At 44.3% G+C, this 24,500-nt stretch overlaps 1 protein-coding gene across 3 annotated transcripts in view; it reads left to right on the top strand.

Annotated features, from left to right (window-relative positions):
- Positions 1-18,127, top strand: part of RIN2 (Ras and Rab interactor 2) — a 111,668-nt gene extending 93,541 nt beyond the window's left edge. For 2 of the 3 annotated variants that reach the window (XM_040637936.1, XM_040637938.1), the window contains 4 exons: positions 6,546-6,851; positions 8,669-8,800; positions 12,994-13,157; positions 16,290-18,127. In XM_040637936.1, the coding sequence (XP_040493870.1) occupies positions 6,546-6,851; positions 8,669-8,800; positions 12,994-13,157; positions 16,290-16,613 (926 nt within the window). In that variant the 3' untranslated portion in view covers positions 16,614-18,127. Of the gene's footprint in view, positions 1-6,545; positions 6,852-8,668; positions 8,801-12,993; positions 13,158-15,640; positions 15,756-16,289 lie in introns of all 3 variants that reach the window. The other variant, XM_040637937.1, reaches the window with a different exon arrangement.
- The last annotated feature ends 6,373 nt before the right edge of the window (positions 18,128-24,500 follow it).

Genomic DNA, 24,500 nt, shown 5'->3' with positions numbered 1-24,500 from the left:
CCCACCAGCCACAGGGAACAGCATGTGGAAAGGTGCAGAGGCACAGAGGGGCCACAGTACTGTTGCCTTCAGTGAGAACATGGGTTGCTTCTTCATGAGGATATGGAGCAAAGAAGGGAGAGCAAAGCAGGGGGGCACCCCCAGAAGCTGTCTTTAGGGTGCTGGGAAGCATTTTAGAAAAATCACTCCAGGCAGAGTAAGAGTCAAACTCTTTAACAATCTCTGTAGCCTAGGTGCCAACCAATCAAATCAGACACTGGCCATAAACACCTGCAGGCCAATGTGACAAGCCCAGAGGCCAGGGGCGTGGGGTAGAGAGACACAGAGCAGGGACAGCAGTGTGACCCCAGCCTTCCTAATCAGTAGACCAAAAATTGTCAGCGATGAACCGAATCCACCTTTCATCTCTCACACTTTCTCATCCCAAGTGGGGCTGGGGTCTCCACCTCTCAGATGGAGAGAAAGACACACCACTGCCCAAGTGCTCAGCTCATCTGGGCGTCTGAGCTGTTAGACGGGGACAGAATGGGGCTGTGACAAAACCGTGGCAAGTTCGGGGCAGGAAAACCAGAGGGCCAGACTGCAGATCTGCTGTCTTTGTACCTGTGGGTGGGAGGGGCTGAGGAGAGTAAGAGGGCGCAAGGGAGAAAGATGTACAGGAAGCCAGGCGGCTTTTCAATTAATTTATCAAAGCACTTTCAGTTCCCATTTCCAACCAAGTAAACCACAGTTAACACAGAAGAAAACAAAACCAAGCAGGTCTGAATCATTAAACCTGGAGTCCCTATCCCGAGGTATGCACCCGGCATTCGAAAGGAACAGGGGAGCCAGTGATTCTTGCCCGTTGACTAGGCGACAGGTGCATAGAAAGTGCTCACCACGTGGGATCTCACCTGATGTTCCCAACAATCCCACTGGGAAGCTGTGAATGATCCCATTTTATAGATGAGGAAGCTGAAGCCTAGAAAGGTCATCTTCTTCCCTCAAGGTCGCAAAGTAGAAAATGGCTCATGTGGACTTCACATGTAACCTGAGACCTGCTTGAACACCAGGCGGTCCGCTTTTTAGGGGTAGTTGGTACAGAGGATTAGCAAAGTTCTGCTGTGGCTGCCTGGGTGTCCCATCCCAGCTCTGCTAAGATGGGATGGATAAATTTCTGAGCTGGAAGGCAGGAGCGTGTGGTGGTTCAGAGTACATGCTCAGGCGGTACCGTTGGGTTTGAAATCCCAGCTCTGCTACTGATGAGCTGTGTGTGCTTGGTCATGTGTCTTAACATCTCTGTGCCTCCGTTTCTTCATATGTTACATGAACTAGACGCCATTGTGTCTGCCCCACTGATACTCACCTGTTTGATTCCCAACTGCTGGTGCCTAAGACATTTTGCCTGACGTTTCACGTGCCACCAGAGGTCTTGTCCTGGGCAGATGGAATGGCTGGGAAACGAATGCCCTCTCTTCTCTCCTGGAACCTTAAGGGAGCAGGTGTATAAATACCCCTTGAGGCATGCTGTACACTGTGTGTTGGACTTCCCACAGGGTTGAGCTGGTTGAGCTCCAGCTGCCTCCAGTAATAACTGGCTTTGTAGAGCACACAATGTTGCCTGCCTTCTCTCCCATCTCACTCCCTCGTCTGCTACCGGTGCTTCCTGGGCTCACCTTCCAAATGAACTACTCACACCTGAGTCCTCGTCTCAAGGTTGGCTTCTGGAAGAACCCAGGCTAAAACAAATAGGGATTATGTACTCGTTTCGGTCAAGGGTGGTGTAAATTCTAAATCTGTGTGAAGTGCGTAGCAGTGCTTGGAACACACCGGCACCCAGTCAGTGTCAGTTCCAATCCTTAATCCAATTAAGCAGTCAAAGGAAGAGAGGTTAGCGCATAAAGAAAACACCCAGCTCGTTTCGCTGTTCTCGTCCAGAGGGAGGCCCTTGTGCTGTCTGACTTGGCAGCAGCAGCGATAGGCTTGCAGCGCATCTGCGCCACCTGGGAGAGTCATTGGACTTCTAAGCTGCGTGTGCCCCTGCACAACGAGGATGGCCCTAGTGCCCGCTTCCCACCGCTGAAATGAGGGTTAACATACAGGGGCGGGGGTCATTTGTAGAATCCCCTTGGGATAAGAACTGCTCAGAGGAAGCCCAACAGATTGTAGCGATTACCCAGGTGTAACTTCACCATTTGAAATTTCAAACATTAGCTTTGATTTCTGTCGCTTTCCTTTAAAAAAACAAAACAAAACAAAAAAAAACAAAAAGACAAAAAAAAAACCCAAAAAAAACACAGAATGCCAGAACTCAAATAAACCGAGAGGCCATGCGACCTCATCTTTTATGTTTGTCAACTAACTTTAGGTTGCAGCCTGTACATTTTGGACATTATGTCGCTGAGATTCTGGGTACTGTTAGACTCTCCCGGAGAATGGCCATTATTATTCTGTTTTGTTTTGGCCATCACTCAGGGTGCTAGTTCCACCTTGCCTTCCTTGGGCAATGAGGCGGATGGCAGTTCAGAAGTTCGAGGCAATGACAGAGAGGTGAAGCGACTTGGCCAAAGCCACTTAGAAAGACAGAGCCGGGCTGGCTGCCAGGCTGCCTGTTCCTAATGTTCTTTCAAAGACACGCGCCTTCTCTGGACTTCACCTTAACCTTCCAGGCTCTCACTTCCCCCTAGGCAGCAGTGGATAAGCAGAAAATACTCCAGCTGATTGCATGAGCCAGTCTTGTGATGGTTCCCTGTCTGAACTCGGACTTTCTCTGGTATCTGTGCTGTCGGTCAGAGTGAAGCAACAGAGACGGGGCTTCTGTCTTCCATTCCTGATAAGGAGTGACTGCTTCACAGCACCAGAGGCCAGCACATTGGACGTTTCTATACATCACTACATCAGGTCTCAGTAAGGCAAGGAGCACCTAAGCCTTTGCCATGCCCTTCACCATTTCCCCCTTGCACATGAGCCTTGGGAACAATGGGTAGGATCTATCTAAATATTTTCAGAAAATTTGCTTCCAGGTTTCGTCATTCAGCTAACATTTGGTTTCGAAAATTTAAAACATTGTAGTTTAAACAGTTCTCTAGTATTTTCATGTCCTTTGTATGTTTGTTTGTTTGTGGATAAGTGCAATTGACACGACCAGATTCCTTGGGTTGGGATCCTGGCTCGCCTTCTTGCTAGCTCTGTGGCATTGATCTCCTTGGGTTTGTTTCCTCATCTAGAAAATGAAAAACATAATAATCCTCCCCCCATGGGGTTTGTTTGAGTATTTGAAGAGTCGGTGTATATAAGGTGTCTAGAATAGTATCATTGTTCTTACAGTTTAGAAGATTTTGTTTTCTTGGACTTTGAGCAACCACAGATAGTAGAAAACAGCAGGTAGTAGTAATTTATAAGAAATGTGACCCATCTGTTCTTTCTTTTTTTTTTCTTTTCTGGGCTAGTCCACATTCTGAAAGATCTTCTGTTCCTTTTGTTTCCCCAAATCATTTTTCCCTCTTGCTTTGTGAGCAGAATCTGTTTTTCCTATTGGGAAGAACCAAATGGGTTCCAAATCCCTGTTATTTGAGCTTTATTTTTTTTTCTATTCTTATGCTTATTAAGGATTTCAGGAGGGCAGAGTTTAGGAGCAAAGTTCTAGAAAATAATGCAAAGAGAACAGTCTTATTTCTAAATTATGACTTTTAAAAAGTATACTTAAAAAAAAATCTAACACTGGTCTTTTGTTTTGTTTTCATTTTGGATTTTAAGAGAATGGGCAGTTGGCAATGGATCTCAGGTTTTAACCATCCTAACAAAAGATTTCTGCAGCACCATTGCTGAGGGTGCGAATCTGTGGCACAAAGACCAGCGTCCCTTCCCTGGTGGCAAAGATGAGTTACATGAGGGTCCCTGGCTCACTGGTAATGGGCTTTCTACCCTTGCGCCCCAGGAACAGCACAAAACCTTATGTTGATGGTTTGTGCTACGTTCTGGCTCAGAGATGACCGGGCTCACCTGAGGTTAAAAGTTGCTCTTGGGGTTCAAGGTGAAAATCTCAAACTGGTCTCGAGTTGTTTTCCGTTGGTTTGATTTATGCAGAATTATTGTAACTTATATTCATAAAGTGTGCAAATCTTAACTGCTCAGCTTGACAGATGTTCACATATGAGCACACACAGGGAGCCCCCACTCAGATCCACATATAGAACATCTCCATCTCCCCAGAAGGGTCCTCCCACAGCCTCATTTATTCCTAGGGGTGACTGCTGTCCTGACTTCTGTCATCACAGATTCAATTGTGCCTGCTTTTGAACTTTATATAAATGAAGTGCTAAAGGAGATACTCTTCTATGTCTGGCTTTTTTCACGCAGCGTTGTATCTATGAGATTCATCCCATTGCGTCTGGAGCAGCAGGGTGCTCTTTTTCAGGGAATAAATCTTCCATCGTCTAATTCCATTTTCTGAATTCCATTCTACGAATATATTCTTGTCTCCATTCTATTGGGATGGGCCTTTGGATGGTTTCCAGTTTGGGGCAATTATGAATCACACCGCTATTCATGTTCATGTACAGTCCTAATTAATGATTCGCATGACTTCTGCCCCCCTTGGTGACCGCATTCTAACAGGGTAGTGGTCACTTATAACCATGAATGGGGCTTGTGTGACCTTTAGATAGAGAGGAATAAACCAGCGAATGTTTGTAAAGCGCCTTGAACTAGAGAATTAAGAGATCATTTATTTCGGAAAGCAGTGTGCTTGTGTAAAATAGTTGTGCAGCCTCAAGCAAGCCATTAGACATCTCCCAATCTCTGCCTCCTCTTTTGTAAAATGACATTAGTATTTTGCAAAAATAAGAGAGTTGTAAGAATTAGATGAGCTAATAAATAATAAAATAAAGCACTTGGAGCCTAGTCCAGCTGAAAGCTCAGTGTTAATCGCTATCATTGGTTTTTCAATGTAATGATCATTTAGGGTAAAGTCAAAGATGCTATAACATCACACAGGTTTATTAACACAACAGAACCAATATAGACCAAGTATTTTGTTTCAATGCCAGATGTCAAGTGAAAATGTTGTTCTGTTTTTCTTCTTACTTTATAACCTCTTTTGCTTAAACCTTGACTTCTATAGCTATATAAAGCTCTAAATTTAAGCAAAGATCTCCTGGATATAGAGGCAGAGGAAAAAAAACAAAACAAAACAAAACTTGGGCTGGAGAAGCAGATCATTGTGGGGTCAGCATTAACTTTGGCATGAGTTTTAATTCTCGGTTATGGGAAAACTGTTTTTGGTGTTTGTGCATCCAGCTTAGATTTCTCTTTGTTCCTGCCTTTTAATAATAGGTGGCAATTTGGATGCATTATGATATGATCCAACGTCAGGAATTCCCAAGGCCAGAGAGATAACTCAACTTTTTCCAGTTTTATAAGGAAGCAGATCCATGGGCTTCCAAAATGGAATCACATTAAAGTCTCATAGATGAGGTCTGGCTACCCGGGTAGTCTTGATTGAGAACAGGCAAACATTGGAAAGCTGATGTTGAAAAAGCAGAGAGATTATGATTATATAAGGCATCTTCAATCTGGATCTCCAGATTTATGGTCACTTTACTGTCAGCCAAGAAAGCTACTTCATTGGGCAACTATTCAAAGAAAGAGGGAAAAATAACGCCTTCCACACCTAAAGGTATTTCTAAACTCTGGCCAGAAACACATTTCAAATTTTAAAATTTTTATTTTGAAATCATTTCAGACATACAGAAAAGTTGCAATCATGTTTACCCGTTATCCTGATTCCCTGAACATTAGCCCTTCGTCATGTTTCATTTTCCTCCTTTCTCTTTGCTTACATGCACACGCATGCACACGCACATGCACACACACATGCACACACACACACACACCCTTCTTTTTTCTGAACATTTCAGAGTTAGTTGCAGACATTGTGTCCCTTTATCCCTAAATGCTCCGTGTGTATTTCCTAAAAACAGAGACATACCTAACCTGCAGACTATATTCACATTGCATCCAGTGTCCCACTAAAATGCTCTTTATAGCAAATGAAATAAAGAATTTGGGGTCCAGAATTCAATCTAAGATAACGTGTGTATTTAGGTGAGCTTATTTTCTCTGGAAATATTTGAAGGAATCTTGAATCTTCTCTTAGCCAGTCTTTCCTTTAAAAAAAAAAACAAAAACATATTTACTTACCTGTCAACCAGATGGTCAGTGGAGGGACTGCGTCAAAAGAATGAATGTCTTCTAGAATAGTCACCTGTGCTCATGGGGGAGGGGTCATAAAAGTAGTTAAAACAAATCTATTTCATTGTATTGACTGTCTGCAAAAAGAACTGTAAGAATTTATTACGGAAGATTCACTTTCCCCGGCTTTCCAGAAAATGTGCTGGAGAGTGAGGAGCGATGGTGCTGCTATGTTGTTGGTTGGGTGGATGTGAAGTGATAACCCGTCTGCCCTGTAGCCCATGCAGAGTTGCAGATGTCCATTCTGAGAAAGCAGACCTTGCATTTCTTCTTCCTTCAGAGAATGGTCACAGTAGCTGCACTTTCTTTGGCAGATGTGGTGCTGGAAAAAGCCATGCACAAGTGCATCTTAAAGCCCCTCAAGGGACACGTGGAGGCCATGCTGAGGGACTTCCACATGGCCGATGGCTCGTGGAAACAACTCAAGGAGAACCTGCAGCTTGTGCGGCAGAGGAACCCCCAGGAGCTGGGGGTCTTCGCGCCAACCCCTGATATTGTGGATGTGGAGAAGATCAAAGTCAAATTCATGACCATGCAGAAGATGTATTCGCCGGAGAAGAAGGTCATGCTGCTGCTGAGGGTCTGCAAGCTTATTTACACTGTCATGGAGAACAACTCAGGTGAGTCGTCCAGGCTCCTTGCACTTCCCACCAGGGCCAGGGATGTGGCCGGCATGGCCGGGGACATGTCAGGCTCTCCAGTTCCCAGTTCTTCTTTGTTTTCATCTCTTGATTTCGCCAAGCAGCTCACAAAAAATTCAAGTGTCATGCTGGTGTCTGGCAGATGGGTTACTTGCAGCAGATGGGTAACACCAAGAAAAGTAAGTGGTCGAAGCAACGAGATTCTTGTATGATACCAATTTTTTAAAGATTTAGTTCAGGAAAGTGGATGCAGCTTCAGTCTCTGGAGACTGAAGTCAAATCCTTGCTCTGTGAATGAGTTCATTAAGTATGGGGCTTTGGCTACCTTAATCTACTTCTAAACTGAAGTTTCTATACCTGACATTGAATCTGACCCTGTCCTCCGTAAGGCGGGGATTAGATGAGGCAATGCAGGCATAGCCCCAACCATGATGGGAATATTAGCAATTGTCATTACTACATTTTGGCAAATGAGTGTTTGTGTCCACGATCTACGTCCGGCATGGGTCAAACAAGGAGCATTCAATAATGATATGGCTTCAGTACAACCATTTCATTGGTTCTCCCTTATTTGCTGAAGCAGTGTAATTGAATTCACAAAAGAATTACGTGGTTTTGAAAGTAAGTCCTCGGATTACCTCAGTTCTGCTTCTTATAGACTCAGGAGTAACCATGATTCGTGGCTAGTGATTGGGCCCTGCGTAGTATCAGGGCTTCGGTGAGCCCGTGATCCACTTTTCCTCTAAGTAAAATTGCTTCATGGAGAAGCAACAGACAGCAAACACAGGCTGTATTAACCACCGCTTATGCAGATGGGAATGTGTGTGCACTTTGCACGTTGTTGGGCAAAGACATTAAAATGTAAGCTCTTGAGCCGGTCGTGATAGCATCACCTCTGAAATTTGCAAACATATTTCACGTACAGGAAGTATATTTTCTGTGGTTCAGACAAACAAACATTTATGTAAGTTCTAAAATGGTGTCTGCACAGGATTATGTTCTTCCGATGCACAGTTTCTCGGCCTTAGAATTGATGACATTTCAAATGGACAATTCTTTATTGTGGGGGCTGCTTCCTGTTTGGAGTTTATTGGCATTCCAGATGTCATTTGCACCCCACCCTCTAATCATGACAAAGAAAAATGTCTCCAGACAATGCCAAATTCCCCTCGGAGGGGGGGCACAGTCACCCCGAGTTGAGACTCACTTATGTAATGAAAAGTAGCAATAAAGACTAAAAAAATTGTTTTGCCATGTATTAATCGTATGTATCTATTTGACATAGAGTGAATTTGCACATTTAAATAAATTAACTGTGTGCTCACATTGAGCAGAGCAAAGTTTTTTTGCTGGTCAGAGTTTGGTTCTGTCATTATGTTGATGATTAATTTCTGCAGAAAGCAGTAAGGAACACAGTAGAATTCACAGAGGATTAACCTAATAAGTGATACTTAGTAAATGTTTTATAATACTACTTGCTGAAAGGTAAACTATTTGCAAGTACTCTGTTCTGTTGCATAACTTGATGCATATCATGAAAGCATGGAGAAAATCTTTCATGTGTCCATTGACTCGCAGACATTTCATTCTGAAATTGTATGTTAGGGCTGGTGTCTGGCATGAGCAGCCAGGAGGGTCACAGGCTGCATAGGATTCCAGAAACACCCACCTCTGTTTATGAATAGCACATTTCCCCAGATGACTCCTAGCTACCTAATAAAAGCAGTATGCGTAGGATATGAAAGAAAGAAGTGTTGGTAAAAATATTCCCATCTTCCCCTTTCTTCCGATCCCAGGGAGGATGTATGGAGCTGACGATTTTTTACCAGTCCTGACCTACGTCATAGCTCAGTGTGACATGTTGGAACTGGACACTGAAATTGAGTACATGATGGAGCTCTTAGACCCGTCACTGTTACATGGAGAAGGTAACAATCGCTTGAAGATATGGGAAGAATGGGGGTGCCTTTTTTTGGTTTTGTTTCCTTTTTTTTTTCTTGAAATGAAATTCACATAGCATCAGATTAGCTATTTTAACATGAACTATTCAGTGACATTTGGTACCTTCAGAGTTTTGTGCGATCCACCATCTCTCTTTTGCCTCAAATAAATAATAGGTTTTCATCACGCCAAGGTAAAACCCCATGCCCATTCAGCAGTCATGTGGGTGCTTTTTTGACATTGTAAGGGTTAACTATGGTTTTAATTTCTTTTTTGACTTAAAAGAATGTGCTGACTTTTTTCTAATTATAAAAGTAATCCATATTCATTGTAGAAAATATAGAAAAGTCAGAAAACCACAAAAATAGAACCCAGCCATAAATATACTTCACTGAGATTGGTTAATTGTGATAAAAAAATTATTGAATGGAAAAAAAATGTCCTTTTTAAAAAGAAATGGTTTCCTTGAGGAATAAGAAGGGTATAAACTTTCATGAGAGAATATGTTCACTACCAGAAAAATATCCTGCTGTTCTATCAGTGAAACAGTGAAGGCTGGCCTTTTGTTTTCATCTGTTTAAAAAATTTGTTCTCAAGATGAAAACAGCATTGATTTTCTTTTCTATTTAAATAATTGTATCTGCTCACTGTTAAAATACAAATGCAGTGGAGTAAAATCTGGGCAGTTTGCTTTCAACTTACCTTGTCAGTTTAGTCTCCTTCTTGTGTCTGCCTGACCCCAACATGTCTTAGCAGAAATTCCTTCTCCTTACACATGGGTTAGGTATTTTATCCTGGAAATAATTGGGATGTTTGTCATTGTGGTGCACAGCCTTGAAAAGCAGAAATAACTGGGGCTCTTATGTGAGCTTGTCTTTTTAAAGAAGAACGAATCAGGGTCTTTGCATTGTGAATCCTGTTAATCCATTTTCATGAGCCCAGATGGCCCCTGAGTGGTGAATTGTTGCATAGAACTCTTTTTGTTTTTGTTTTTTCTTTTCTCCACTGAGTTTTAGTCTGGCCTTAAGTAAAAGAGGTCCATGTGCTGATTGGATTCTGCAGGGAATGTGTCATATCAGGATTTTCCCTGGAGAGAAACTGAAATGCATTGTCACCCCCAGAATGTGTCCCTTAATCCCCTAAGTCCTCAGTGCTTGGCCTTTTTATCAGAGGGTCTGTCCTCCCTGGAACCCTCGAGTTACAGGTATATGCTTCCCACCCCTTGAGGGACAGTGCTAACTCAGGATTAGGGATGAATATCTTTTCATCCTATTCCTCCCACCCCCAGAGAGTATGAATGAACCTCTTTGATCCTTTTAGCCTCCCCCTGTTTACCCCTCCCTTCACTAATATTCTTCACCCTGGAACCAGACATTCCATGATGATCCTTCAAGATCCTGCCTGGAGCTTTCCTGGCCCGCTGTGGGATTTAACAGGAGAGGGGAAAGCATGTGGTTTTGTCCAAGGACCAATAGAAGCATACCTTAGTCTCCATGCCCTGCTTTCCTTTCTTCTACTGCATTATTATTACAATTTCATATGTGTCTGGGCATTGTTTTCATTTCAGTTGTTTTCAGCTCTAATCATGCTTAATTCTGAGAATGAGTACATCAAACTCTTGGGACTTTGGGGAAAGGGCATGTCAGTTTCATTCAGAAAATTACCATTCTGTTGCTGGCAATGTATACTTAGGACAAACTTATGCTTACATCTTGTGGCCCGAGGACTGAGACAGCCACTTCCTGCCACCCTTCCCAGCATTTCCCCAGCATGAGGCACTGCCCTGGGCACCATGCTGGTGACAGTTGGGCAGGTGGCTGTCCTCACCTCCAGGAATCACATAGGAAAGAAAGACAAGGACCCGAAAGAGTGAAAGTATGGAGCAGCCAATGAGCTTGTACTTAAACTAGAGCCTGCCTCCACTTAACTGTCTCAGGCTTCCTGGCTTCTTTCCTTGGGAAAACAGGCTGGCCCAGCCGGGTTGGCTGTGGTTACAGACTAGGCCTGCACGTCAGGGACCTGAAGCTATGCAGACCAGGAGGAAGACACACATTACTAACCCAGCCCTCTGCGGCCTGCCTAAAGCCCTCTTTGGTTTTCGGGGCAGCAGCCCACATCTCTTTTCTGCAGTTTAAGCAGGTAGTTTCATTTACGGAAAAGGCGTCATAGAATTCCTCTTAAGTGCACAGCTCTTGTGGGAGGGTTACAGTTTTGCTGAAATGTAACCCTTCTTCTAATTGCATCCACATGTTTCGAAGTGTGGTCAACATTGGGCTTCCAGAATTTTGAGTTTTCTCCTTAGTGCCCTGGACGGATCAGAGCTATGGAGTCTAAAATTTGACATCCAAAGGGAACACCCTCCCTCCCAAACTTGATTGTAATGGTCCCTCCAAGCCCCAGCTCCAAAACTGGCACCTCCACACAGCCTTACTTGAATACTTAAGTCCCTGCTGATTGCTCTTGAAATCCTGTGTGTAGCATTTAAATTCTGTACCACAGGGGCGCCTGGGTGGCACAGCGGTTAAGCGTCTGCCTTCGGCTCAGGGCGTGATCCCGGTGTTATGGGATCGAGCCCCACATCAGGCTCCTCCGCTATGAGCCTGCTTCTCCTCTCCCACTCCCCCTGCCTGTGTTCCCTCTCTCGCTGGCTGTCTCTATCTCTGTTGAATAAATAAATAAAATCTTAAAAAAAAAAAATTCTGTACCACCAAGTTTCACACTCAGCTGTGTGCTGATTTGTTCTCAGGGCAAATATTTAGTAAAAATCAGCTACTCAGAACTCTGTACTAACATGTGGGAAGTTCCATAGGGAACTTGCACCCAGTTGGGGGGGGTGGGCATTGAGCTATTCAGGGAACTTGAAACAAGTATCCTGTTGTGTGCATGGGACCTGTATTGCCCAGAGTGGGCTAGGTGATGCTACACTGAAACAAAACCCCCCATATCTCTGTCAGTGACCCGAAAACCACAAAGGTGTGTTCCTTTCTAAGTTACATGTCCGGTACAGTTTGCTGGGGGCTGTGCTCATTTCTCGGATGGTAGACCAGTTGCCACTTCAAATGTTGTCACTTGTTGACAAGAGAGAGAGTTCTTGAGAGTCTTGCATTAGCAGCTAAACACTTTGGCCATGAACAAAACAACTAACTTGGAATCCGCATGAATAAACCCGCTATACCTGTTTTCTTTAATAAATTCATAAATTCTGTAAAGCTGGGACTCAGATTCTGTTTCTTACAAACCTACCCCCTGCTCTATACCCGGTTTGGGCTCACAATAGAAATTCAATAGATACTTTGAGAAAAGTGTCTCTCAAGTTAAAATATGCGGAGCTCAAGTAGGGAATTTTTCATAAGCATTAGGGGCGCCCCCTAGTGGTCCACTAGCATGGAGCTTACAAGTTCACCAAAGGCATCTAAATATAGTTTAGGACCAAGGTATGAACCCACTTATATGCATCTCACGGTGTTGCGAGTCTTTTAACACTCACTAAACACAAGAAATCATTCGTAAGTGCACATACTTGCCTTCACTTGTGAATTATTTTTTCCTAAATGTCACGTTACGTTAGCCCTCAAGTAAGGATAAGAAAGGGAATCAGGAAGGAAGTTTGGAGAATCCATGTTATGGCGAACACGCTTGTATACTGTGCAGTTCTCTCAAAGTGTATAGTTTACTTAAAATTTGGAAAATATTAATTCCTAAAAGAAAAGCCCCAAAGCAAGTATTGCCAAGAGATGCGTGGACTCCTGCTCAAGAAGTGAATGATTCTAAGCCCAGAGTGCTGGACCCCACTATCCTCATGTGTCTCCCCGCCTTCATCAGGCCCTGACCTTTCCCGACAAAGCACTTTCACAATTGCACTGAAATAATCTAGAGATTTTGTATGTCTCACCCATCAGAATGGAAATTCCGGTAGTGAAAACAGGGCGCTGTCAGCCTGGCCCGACGGCGCCGCCTAGCGCTGGCCCATGCCGGGGTCCTCCAGTACTTCCATAGGATGAATGAATGAATGGAGGGAGGAAGGTGGGAAGTACTCGCGCTCTTGGACACCAGCTTCTGGTCCCACAAGGAATGCATATGGAGACAATAGGAAGCATGACCTCTGCTTCTGTTGTCCGCACCGGCTACCACCAGAGTATAAATCACTGGATAACTAACTCATTCTTTCTGCCCTTCCCAGGAGGTTACTACTTGACAAGCGCCTATGGGGCACTTTCTCTGATAAAGAATTTCCAAGAAGAACAAGCCGCGCGACTGCTCAGCTCAGAGACCAGGGACACCCTGAGGCAGTGGCACAAACGGAGAACCACCAACCGGACCATCCCCTCGGTGGACGACTTTCAGGTACGTGGCTGGCTGTGGCGACGACCGGGGCCGAGTGCCACCCTGCTCTCCGGGGAGGCAGTCCTGGCTCACACAGCACACACAGCCCGGGCGCCTGAGGTCCCCCGTTGTCAGATCATCCGGTGGAAAAGGGATATTTTAAAGCACCCTCTGACCTTGTTGTTTCACTTCTCTGTTTTCTTTGAATTAAAAAAAAAAAATACATGTGGGTTTGGCCCAAGTTTTGCTACCCTTAAGAAAACAAAGCCAGATTAAGTCACGATTTCTCCCAGAATGTCCCGCATGGATGCGGAGCACCTGAGCAGACAAGAAATCAAAAAGAAGGAAGCCCTTGGCACAGGTGGTGGGTGTTTTATTTTATGAGATTGGCCAAGTGGAAGTAGCAGTGTTAGGCACTGCAGTTGACTTGGTCTCTCTGAGAAGAGGGAGAGGTGCGGTGATGTCTTCCCTGTTCTTTCTTTTTCTCTCCCCGCCCCCTCAAGACGGAAGACTCCAGAAGCTCATTGGCAGCCTCAGCTCTGGCAGCCAGTCGGGGCCAGAGTTTCAGAGTAAGCATCTGAGCCAAATCCTGCCTGGATCCCCATCCGGAGTTTTCATGGCCATGAGCTGGAAGTGTGGGATTCCCAAAGACCTGGTTTTTCAGGGAGGAAAGGCAGATTAAGGCTGTAGACTTCTTGTCCAACACAACTCTTGATTTGCTCGTAGTCAGTGACATTATGAATAAGTCCTCAAATGTCTTTGAATAGTATTTTCAAAGTTTCAAACTGAATTATAAAACCTGACGAGGTTTTGTTTCTGTGTGTCATGTGGTGAATTTCAAAGCAAGACAGATTAGTCTCTATGTTCAGAATCACCTTCCTTGCCTTTTTCTCTTCTTGATGCTCTGAAAATACTCGGAGGTTCAAAGTCAGCCCATTGTGGAAAGGCAAGATCAGCAAGTCTTTCTCCAAGAGAGCACCAGTCTCAGAAATACATTCCCAAGTGCATAAATCTAAAAAGAATGCCTACTGTACTCCCTTCCCCAACCCTCTTGAACGGATTGTTGAAGAACTGTCCATGTGTTCAATGATTTAGCATGTGCAGTCTCTTGGGATACTGTGATATTGGCTGGGTGTCAAGAGGATTCCTGAGGTCCTACAGCCTCTGAGGAGAAGCACAAAGGAAATGAGAAAAGCTCATGTTTCCATCTCCCTGCCTGCCACCAGCCCCTCACTCCATCTGTAGCTTCTAACCTGGAGCCCCCCAGATTCCGCAGAGCTCCTCCCCACTGGCCTCTCTCCCTTGGGATATACACACCTGCTTAGAATATAACCGAGACGACGCCTGGGTGGCTCAGTCGGTTAAGCATCTGCTCAGAGGGGCGCCTGGGTGGCACAGCGGTTAAGCGCCTGCCTTCGGCTCAGGGCATGATCCTGGCGTTATGGGATCGAGCCCCACATCAGGCTCCTCCGCTATGAGCCTGCTTCTTCCTCTCCCACTCCCCCTGCTTGTGTTCCCTCTCTCGCTGGCTGTCTCTATCTCTGTCAAATAAATAAATAAAATATTAAAAAACAAAAAAAAAGCATCGCTCAGAGTCATGATCCCAGGATCCTGGGATCAAGTCCCGCGTCAGGCTCCTTGCTTGGCAGGGAGCCTGCTTCTCCCTCTGCCTGCCCCTCCTCCTGCTTGTGCTGTCTCTCTCGCTGTCTCTCTCTGACAAATAAATAAATAAAATCTTAAAAAAAAAAAAAAAAAGAATATAACCCGAGAGAGGAATTGTCAGTGCTCAGCTTGGTTGTAAAAGTGAAAAGGCAGAGGCGAAGCTCCACTTGGAACTCCTAGATCAGGGTCATGGACATGCACAGTGGTCTCCTCACATTGGAGAGATGGCACACCACAGTGGTGAAGACTAGAACACTGGCTTTCCCGCTCACAAGCTGTGTGGCCTGAGGCAAGTTACTTAGTTCTTCTGTACTTCAGTTTCTTCTCTGGTCAAATGGGGATGGTGTAGACTTCCTTACAAAGTTCTCTTCAGGAGTCAGTGGGTTAATGCTACCCAGCGTGTGAGCTAAGTGTTGGGGGCAGTGGGATGGGAGAGGAGGGGGTTGGTAACATGGATCACGTGTGTTCTCTAGGGTGTTCACATTCAAGATCGTCAGAGCTCTCTTACACATGCATAGTTCACTGTCTTTTCCCAACGCTTTTCCTCCCATCCACCCAGTAGTAAACCCTCAAGGTAACCACGTGGGAATCTGGGCCGAGAGCACCATTTCCCTTCACTCCTGAGCTGGGGCACCAGATTTAGAAAAGGGAAACGTATTTGTTTTCTGTCTGGGCGTTTGCAGTTTTATCTGGTCACCTCATTCCTGACGAAGTGGAAAATGAGAACCGTCCCAGAGAGCCTGGTTTGAGCGTAGGGTTCTTTATAGCTCACCAGGGCTTTGCGCGTGCGAGGAGCAGGTTTACGGTATGTCTTGATAGCAGGTGCCTGGTGCTGTTTGCAGAGCCCAGCCCAAGAATTCCCAATCATTTCGCTTCAACAACACCCTGCCCTGAATCAGCGTCATCCCCCCGGAGCCTCGGATGAGGTTGAACCACATGAAATTGCCACTCGAGGAGGTAAAAAATGGTCAAACATCCGCAGTGTCTTGTGGTCCCGTGTAACATTCTTGCCTTTGTTTAGGCGTCATTAAAAGTGTCCAAAGTGAGCCCAGTACGTGCTCTTGTGTCCTCATGTTTTAAATGTGACTTCTGGTGTGGGCTCTTCTGCTGGTTGGTTTTCTTCTCAAGCTGGGGATAAATCCAGCATTGGAACCGGTTCCCACCCTTAGCCGGAGCTTTCTTAGTCAGGCTTTCTGAGGGACGCTAAGATCAGAGCAGGCCTGCTGGCCTTCCTGCTGCTTGTATTTATTTGCAGCACATCAGGATACAGCCACTCAGTCCGTATAGTTGTCCCCTCCATTGTCCAAATTCAGAGCAGCTGCTTTCCTCTCACCCGAGGCCTCGCGTCCTGACAGGTCGGTCCTGCCAGGCCAGAGCCTGGCCTGGCTCATGAGTTAGATCTCGCCCTTGCATTATCGTGCTGGCTTATTGGTCTGTCTTGTTTTCTCTTCTGATTGGTCTCCCACATCTCTTTTTTTTTTCCACCTGCAGAATTACCTCCGAGTTGCGTTCCAGGAGGTCAACAGTGGCTGCACGGGAAAGACCCTCCTCGTGAGACCTTACGTTACCACCGAGGACGTGTGCCAGCTCTGTGCTGAGAAGTTCAAGGTGGGGGACCCTGAGGAGTACAGCCTCTTTCTCTTTGTTGACGAAACGTGGCAGCAGCTGGCAGAGGACACTTACCCTCAGAAAATCAAGGCTGAGCTGCACAGCCGGCCACAACCCCACATCTTCCACTTTGTCTACAAGCGCATCAAGAACGATCCTTATGGTGTCATTTTCCAGAATGGGGAAGAAGATCTCACCACCTCATAGAAGAGACGAGACTCCCCCGTGGCACATCCAAAGGGGGGTTAGGAACCTTGCCTTCTGGCTTCCACGTGCTTGTGCTTGAAAAGCAGTCAGTCACCTCCTCGGGGACCCCTCGGTTCAGTGACTAAGCCGTCCATGGGCTGACTTGGCCAAGGGCATCCTTATCCATGTTGCCCAGGCAAGGTAGCTGAGGTTCATGAAATGATAGGATGCTCCTTCAAAGATGGAAGAATTGCATTCGATAGTTTAGTTGTCCCGAGATTGTTTGCTACCGACGCCCCGGCCAGGTTCTAGGTCGGCTCACATGTACGTGTATGTCCTGAATAAACATTTAAGGTGCGAGCTCTTCTCTTCAGTTCAACAGCAGGTGTTTGCCAAGCCTGTCCGATGCAGTGCATCAGGTATGTCTCAGTTCTGTGGATGGCTCTATCCTTCTTTCCTTCCTTCTTCCTTCTTTTCTTTCTGTTCTCTCTCTCTTTTTTTTTTTTTTACAAAGAGCCTTTGTGTTTTTATATATTTCATAGAAATTTTTATAGCAGTTGCAGGTAAACTGTCAGGATTGGTTTTTAAAATATTTTTGTAACTTTAAAATATTCTATAATTATGCATGTGATTTTAACATTTAATATTCAAAAAGAAATCTCTTGCTGGATTTGAGAGTATTGCATTTTTAAAATGTCTCTCTTCTGTAACTGGATGTTTTGTGGGGAAAGACTGCTGGATTTCTTAAAGCAATGTATTACTGACACTGGCCACAGAATGCCTTTGGAAATCTGATGTACTGTTACCTTGTTCGCGCTCAGTGGTATTGTGCTCTTTCGTGTTTTAACCAAGTGATGCTGAGGATCAGGAGAGAAATGAATGTAGAGAGAGGCTGAGAGAGAAAAATAGACTCTAACAGAGGACTAAGGATGTAGTCTGCTGGTTCAGACTCCTTGAAGGAAGTGGTAAAAGGAAATGGAAGGATCCACTTACGCTGAAAATACTGTAAATATGCATTGAGATTTGGCAAAATCTATCCAACGTTATTTGCTTTTGGAAACAATTTTGAAAACCCCAGGAGGAGGGGGAAAAAAATAAGGATAACACTTGCCCCACCTTTTCCACATAAATCAAAACTAACAGCATCAGATTATTTGGGGGCAGAAACCACGTGTGTATAATGTGACTTCCATTGAGTGAAGTAAGATGCTGTTTGGAAAAGAGTTCGCGATGCCACCCAAAAGCCAATCTGTGTTATAAGAATGTATGATGAAGTTAACTTCATGTTTTATGAGACCTGTTTGGGGGTGCACAGAGTATGAGGGTCCTGTTTCAACGTGACACAGGGAGTCACAAGAACATGTTATTGTACTGTGTAAAGATGCATCGTCATCTAATTTGGTGGGCTTTGTACTTTGTACCTTTGTTTTAGCTTTTGCTGTACATCTAGAACCCTCAGCACATACTGTGTTGTACTTCCTTTTGTAAATGATTTTTTAAATGGAATTTTGCACATAATACATTGTAATACTGTATGATAAGCATGTGTGAAGATTTTTGAAATACTGAGTTGTCCTTTTTTCTCCTTCAAGAAGCAGAGGATAATTACGCACCACCCAGTGTTATGCAAATCTGAAATGCACACCAGGGTTTGTGGTTCGATAAGAGGAAGTGGAAAAGTTTGCATTTTTGCAGGAGCCCAAAAATCCAGGAGGATAAGGAAAAGAATAGTGTTCCAATCTGAAAGGATTTCCGGTGTTATCTATGACAGTTCGTGGCTTAGTTGGACCTAGAGAAAAATCGCTGTTAATCAGAAGGGCCCCACAGACCACCGCCCACCATTCTTATGTGATCTCTGAAGTGTCCTGTCCAAGAATTGAGTGCTCTTTCAAAGTTCAACAGGGCAGGCGCTCCTTTTTGCCGCCATTTTCCTATGCTTGGAACTATCCTGGCAGATAGCCAGTGCTTGATAAGTCCTTGTTGACTGAACGAACTTTTCTAACCCCTCAGTAGGATGGATACTTAAAGATCAGAGCAACAGCTGAATGAACTGCCTGCTTTTTATATTTACAATGAATTAAAAATGGGGACAGTTGAATCCACATTGCTGTCCTCCCCACCCTCCAAATTCAGGTCATTTTTGTCCTCGTCCTTAGAAATCAGTGCACAGCAATTTAAAGCAAACCCCAACGTCTGAATGGGAGGCAGCCTTCAGGGAGATGAGAGAGAGATCAAATTAGGACAGATTCGTGTGAGCAGAAGAAAACATCACAAGACAGCCCCTGGTTTTGTCATTGGGCAATGCTTCCCTGCTAAAATTACAACATAACATGTGTCTTGATTTTTTTCCCCCACGCAGACATTTCTCACTTCTCAAATTGCCAGGAAACAGATTTTGGTGAAGTTTGGAAGAAATAAGAGGAGAGTAAAAATACACATGATGGGTGGAGGGAGAAGAGAATGTATTTCCAAATCTAAAATTATGTGATAAAAGTTGAACGCTAGCCAGAAGGAAAGATTTTTTTTTAATTTTTAAATTTTTTTATATTGTGGGCACTGTCAAAGATTCCCCCCTCAGGGACGCAGAATAGAAATAGAAACTTAATAAAGTAGTTCAGTATTATGTGGAAGTTACAACTTTAGGTCTATTGGAAAACAAAAGGCAGGAAACCCAACCATGAATGCGTTCATTCATAAATGTGACTTCGCTTCCATTGGGCAGCTCCTACCTTCATCTGGAAGAGACTAGAAATGAAAGCATGCTGGTTATTAACAGCACTGCCTGGTTACTCCCCAAAAGTCAGAGAGAAATGGCATAATACATGGGGCACACGTTTCTTAATCACCTGGCTGTATCTGATAGTAAAATCCTAAAAATCATCATTTTCCAGACCATGTTAATGATGGTGAATTTGAACCCAAACGTGTTGTTGGTTATTTAGTTCACCCAAACCAAATTGGAAATGTGAAAAATGTATATAACGTTGCAGATTAATGAGCAGACGGTAAGAACAAAAGGAGGAGGAGACTATCTGGTATTTGTGTCAGAGAACAGGTTTTTATTTGAGAAAGTTCTATTTTTCTCCAATATCAAAGGATGGGTGGCAGATGGCACCAGCTTTTCCCACGTGAACACCGACTTTGCCAGAAGAATAGTCACGGGAAGTTTTAAAAGTACTCAGAAAGATCTGGTGGAGGTTTAATAGAGTGGTCCCCACAGTCTGCCCTCAAACCCCCAACCCAGCGGGAAAATCTCCATTTTTTATTGAACCCAGGCAGTTGGGGATTGGGGGCAGCTTCTCATCTCGATTGGAAGATACTCTCCCACCATGGAAGATGCCTGAATTCTGAGACACTCCACACAACAGACATTTATAATTGCATTACAGAAATGAATCGGTATTTTCCTTGACCAAACACGGGACTCCTGTCTCTCACTGCCAGTCTGGAGGGGAAGGGGGCCCAGAGCCCACAAACCAGGGTGGTCCAGGCTGTGACTGACCTCTGTGCAGGGCTGCGGTGTTCCTCTGGAGTATGCGGTGGAGATGAGGAGCAGCTGCCCCTCTGTGAGCAGCCCTCGGTCTCCCGCAGGGAGTGTCACCTCCCAAGAGTGAAGACGATTGCCCCCATTTAGCTCTGTTCCTCCCCTTTCCTCCCATTTCTCCCCCATGGTTCCAGAGGGTGGGTTTTTCTCCTCCAGTAGACTACAGTGAGGGCCATCCCAAGACTTTGCCAACCAGGGGCTCTGGCTGGGCACGTCCTTTCCCCTCTTCTTGCCAGAGCCTCAGAGTGTGACCCAGGCCCCGCTGCAAATGTCATCCACCCACCCTGTCTGGCACCAGGACTTGGGGTCCACTGGTCCTATTGGAATCAGGTTCTCAGCTTCAGCTGCTTTTTTCAAAACACCTGAGGGCCTTTAAAACTCTTAATGCCTTGGCTACCCAGACCAGCAGAATCTCTGCAAGTGGGGCCCAGGCAGCCGTTCTTACTAGAACTTTCAAGGTGACTGTACCGTGAAGTCAGGCCTGAGAAACACCAGTTTAGATCAAGATGCAGGTCTGAAGATACAAACACACCTGGGAGAGGTAAGCCCTTGTCTATGGCCACGAACTCCTAATCGAGTGGAGGCTCTCGATCTTATTTGGTTGTCAGTAGACCATGAAATAGGTAGTTCTAGTATGGTGTCATCTAGAGAAATACGAAGCAAGCCACACAGGTAATTGTAAATTTTCTAGTAGCCACATTTAAAAAAAGGAAAAAGAGAGCACCGGGCTCAGTCGGTTAAGTATCTGCCTTCGGGTCAGGTCATGATCTCAGGGTCCTGGGATCGAGCCCTTCATCGGGCTCTCTGCTCAGGGGGGAGCCTGCTTCTCCCTCTCCCTCTGTCTGCCACTTTGCCTACTTGTGCTCTCTCTCTCTCTCTCTGTCAAATCAATAAAATCTTAAAAAAAAAAAAAAAGGAAAAAGAAATAGGTAAAATTAATAGTAATATATTACCAGGCTCCTAATAATTTATTTTAATAAGAAGGTAGTAATATATTTTATTTAACTCATGATATCCCAAAGATCATACTTCAACAATTAATTTAAATATTAAAGATGCATTTTCTTTTTACACTGCCTTCAAAATCTTGCGTATGTTTGACAGTCATTCCACAGCTCGTTTCACACCAGCCAATTTCGAATGCTCAAAAGCCACACGTGGCTAGTGGCTACCATGTTGGATAGTGCAGTTCTAGCATATTAATGAGGAAAAGTTTGAAAAGCTAAAAAATATGAGTGTATGTGTATATAAAATTTAAAAAGCATCCACCGCTTACCTCCATTAGAAAACACACGTGCATGCTATCAAACACATACTTCTTACTGGCTGAGGTCATCACAGCATCTTGGCTCCTCCAAGTGCCACCTATCAGCAAGAATTCATCCGTGCCATGTCAGAACAGTGCCTGGCACCCTGCATGCATATTAAATATTAGTTGCTATTATCATGATGTGATCGACATCTTCGAAATATTTCCACTACTGTTTTTTGTACCTACCCCCTTTGGTTATTACCTGCTGGTAAGTTTCTGGTGGAATAGAAGAAGGGCAGTAAGCAGGTCTCAAAAGCTTAAGCAAAATATATTGGGGTGAGATACCTAGCACTTAAGGGAAAAAAATGAAGCGAATGCCATCCTTTAACTCTGTTGGTGCTGATGAGAGTGGCGATGGTGATGGCGGCGTGTGTGTGTGCACGTGTGTGTGCACGTGTGTGAGAACTGGGAATATTTTCTCAGTATTCCCTACTGACTGAGAGTATCAACAGGGCCCATAGCCAGTGGGGATTTTTGCCAAGAAGGGCGAAGGCGAGGAAGGGAGGTTGCAAAGACAAAGTCTGTCCACTTCCCAGTCTGAGTGAGATGCCGAGAGGAAAACATCTCTGCCCCCACAGAGTCCACAGCAGCCCTTCCCAGAAAGGAATTATTACCTCAGTAGAAGTGTAACTCTGGTCAGTGATTATTTTGACAGCTTTTCCACTCTTTGTTTTATTTATTATTTTCACTTGTTTATTTAGATATTTATATGTAAATTAGGATTACACCTAATAGCATATGCTTTAGCATGTGAAGCTCTTTATCTCTGATGACCATCATTCCCATCTCTTGCCCATTCTACAAATCATGAGAAAATGGACTCACTTTATCAGATTGTACTTCCAGTTCATTTTCTCTTCCTCACTTGCTTTCACCTTTGCAGTCAACAGACATGCATCTACTCTGAACAGAAAGGACGAAAACCTGCAAAGAACAATAAACTGACAAAGACGCTTTAGCCAATCAAAAGTGAATATATGTGGACTGGCTAGGACATTGGAAGGCTTGGGTTTTTACCAGCCCAATACTTGGCAAATTGCAAAATCTCATTACACAGATAGCTTAACATTTTGCTGCAAAATATAGTCCATGGGCCAGGCATCACATCTCCCGGGCGCTGGTGTGAATCTTGGGTCCCTCCCAGACCTGCTGAAGCAGAGCCTGCATGTTAGCAAAATCCACAGATGGTGTGTGTGCACACTGTACTTTGATTGGGAAGTATTAGTTCCAGGTGTGTCTGGGGCAATGGCATTTGAGCAGCTAATATATTTAAGCAAATGTAGGCATGCTGCGGTTACCACACCAGAGGAAAGAAGGTAATGGCTGTGAGGCTTACTTATTTCTTTTTAAAGATTTATTTATTTATTTCAGAGAAAGTGCACACAGAGGGGAAGAGAGAGAGAGAGACACTCTCAAGCAGACTTCCCGATGAGTGCAAAGCCCAACTCGAGGCTCCATCACACAACCTTGAGATCACGACCTGAGCCAAAACCAAGAGTCAGACACTCAACCGACCGAGCCACCCAGGTGCCCCTGTGAGGCTCACTTTATAAAAAGGCATAGCCTCACTAAAATCACCTGCATTATTACAAAAGGTTTAAAATACAGCTGTCAGGAAGTAAATATTAACCTTAAGATTACTCGTTGTGCTCTTGCTTTTGTAGGAAGAGAGCTTAAGGGTCTGGGGAAAAAACAAAAATGAGATGGGTTGATGAAGTCAGATTTACTAGTTTTGCTGTTTTTGCTGGGTATTGTCTTCTTTTACCTCTGACTGTGTGAGGGCAAACAGAAACTTGGCAAGTTCTCTCTGGGCCAGCTGCTGGCACATGCATGTGGGCATGTGTGTGGGCATGCACGTGTGTGTGCAGGGACATCACCATGTAGTCCAGAGAATTTGGTCACACTGTCTGCACGTGATGTAGGAAGTTCACGAGTTTTTTAATTCTCCAAAAGGACGGCCATACTGCTGTTAAAGGCATTTCATCCCCTCAGGATGCATTCATTAAGAAGGACATTTTACACATCAATCTTGAAAAACATGGAAGATATATTTAGTTAAATGTATTTGGTGACCAAGGAGTGAATTGTTCAAAATGTCTTTGGAAGAGTGAGTTCCTTTGGCCTCACCAACCAACGATTGCAAAAGGAAAGGGTCAGAAGACTTGGAGGTGAAATGTTTGAGACCTTCCATATCCTTCGGATTCTTCTGATCTTCATTTCTCTAGGGCCATCATTCCCAACAATACTGAGCCCTCCTGCACTTTTCTCCATGAAGTTGGTTCACTCACATGATTTTGCCCTGGCTTTTCTGTGGGAAAGGGAGGGATTGTTTTAAAAAATAAACACAGGGGCGCCTGGGTAGCGCAGTCATTAAAGCGTCTGCCTTCGGCTCAGGGCGTGATCCCGGCGTTCCGGGATCGAGTCCCACATCGGGCTCCTCCGCTAGGAGCCTGCTGCTTCCTCTCCCACTCCCCCTGCTTGTGTTCCCTCTCTCGCTGGCTGTCTCTGTCAAATAAATAAATAAAAACTTTAAAAAAAATGTTTAAAAATAAATAAATAAAAAAATAAAAAATAAACACAACTCACAGTTTACAATGTCAAGTATTCACTGGTACATAACAAAGCAGCTCCCCACAACCCGTTTCTGATGCCTCCTCCCCTAAACAACTTCTCCAGCTGTGTCTTCCTTTCTTGGGCTCCATATTTCTAAAAGCACGGGGATGTGGATGTATATTGATTTATTTTCCAATATCAGACATTAATTACTCAGTCCCTATTATGGAAGGTGAGGATTTAATCTCCTTATACCATATTCTCATCCTTACCGCATATATATATACACGTGCACATTTTCTTCTCTATCTTCCCCAAATAATTACAAAACACTTTGGATATATTATTGTTTTTTATTATTATCACAATGTAAACATCGTTAAGAGCTAGCCTACAATGCATTTGTATTTCTTTTCTGTACAAGTTTTTGTTTTTCTTGGAGTTGTTTCCTTTTTCTCCCTCTGGCTTGCTTACTTTTCATGTACCTACCACTAACTCC

The sequence above is a fragment of the Ursus maritimus genome, unplaced genomic scaffold, assembly GCF_017311325.1.
Source record: "Ursus maritimus isolate PB19 unplaced genomic scaffold, ASM1731132v1 scaffold_22, whole genome shotgun sequence".
NCBI classification, from domain to species: domain Eukaryota; kingdom Metazoa; phylum Chordata; class Mammalia; order Carnivora; family Ursidae; genus Ursus; species Ursus maritimus.
This window is presented reverse-complemented; position numbering and strand designations above follow the sequence as displayed.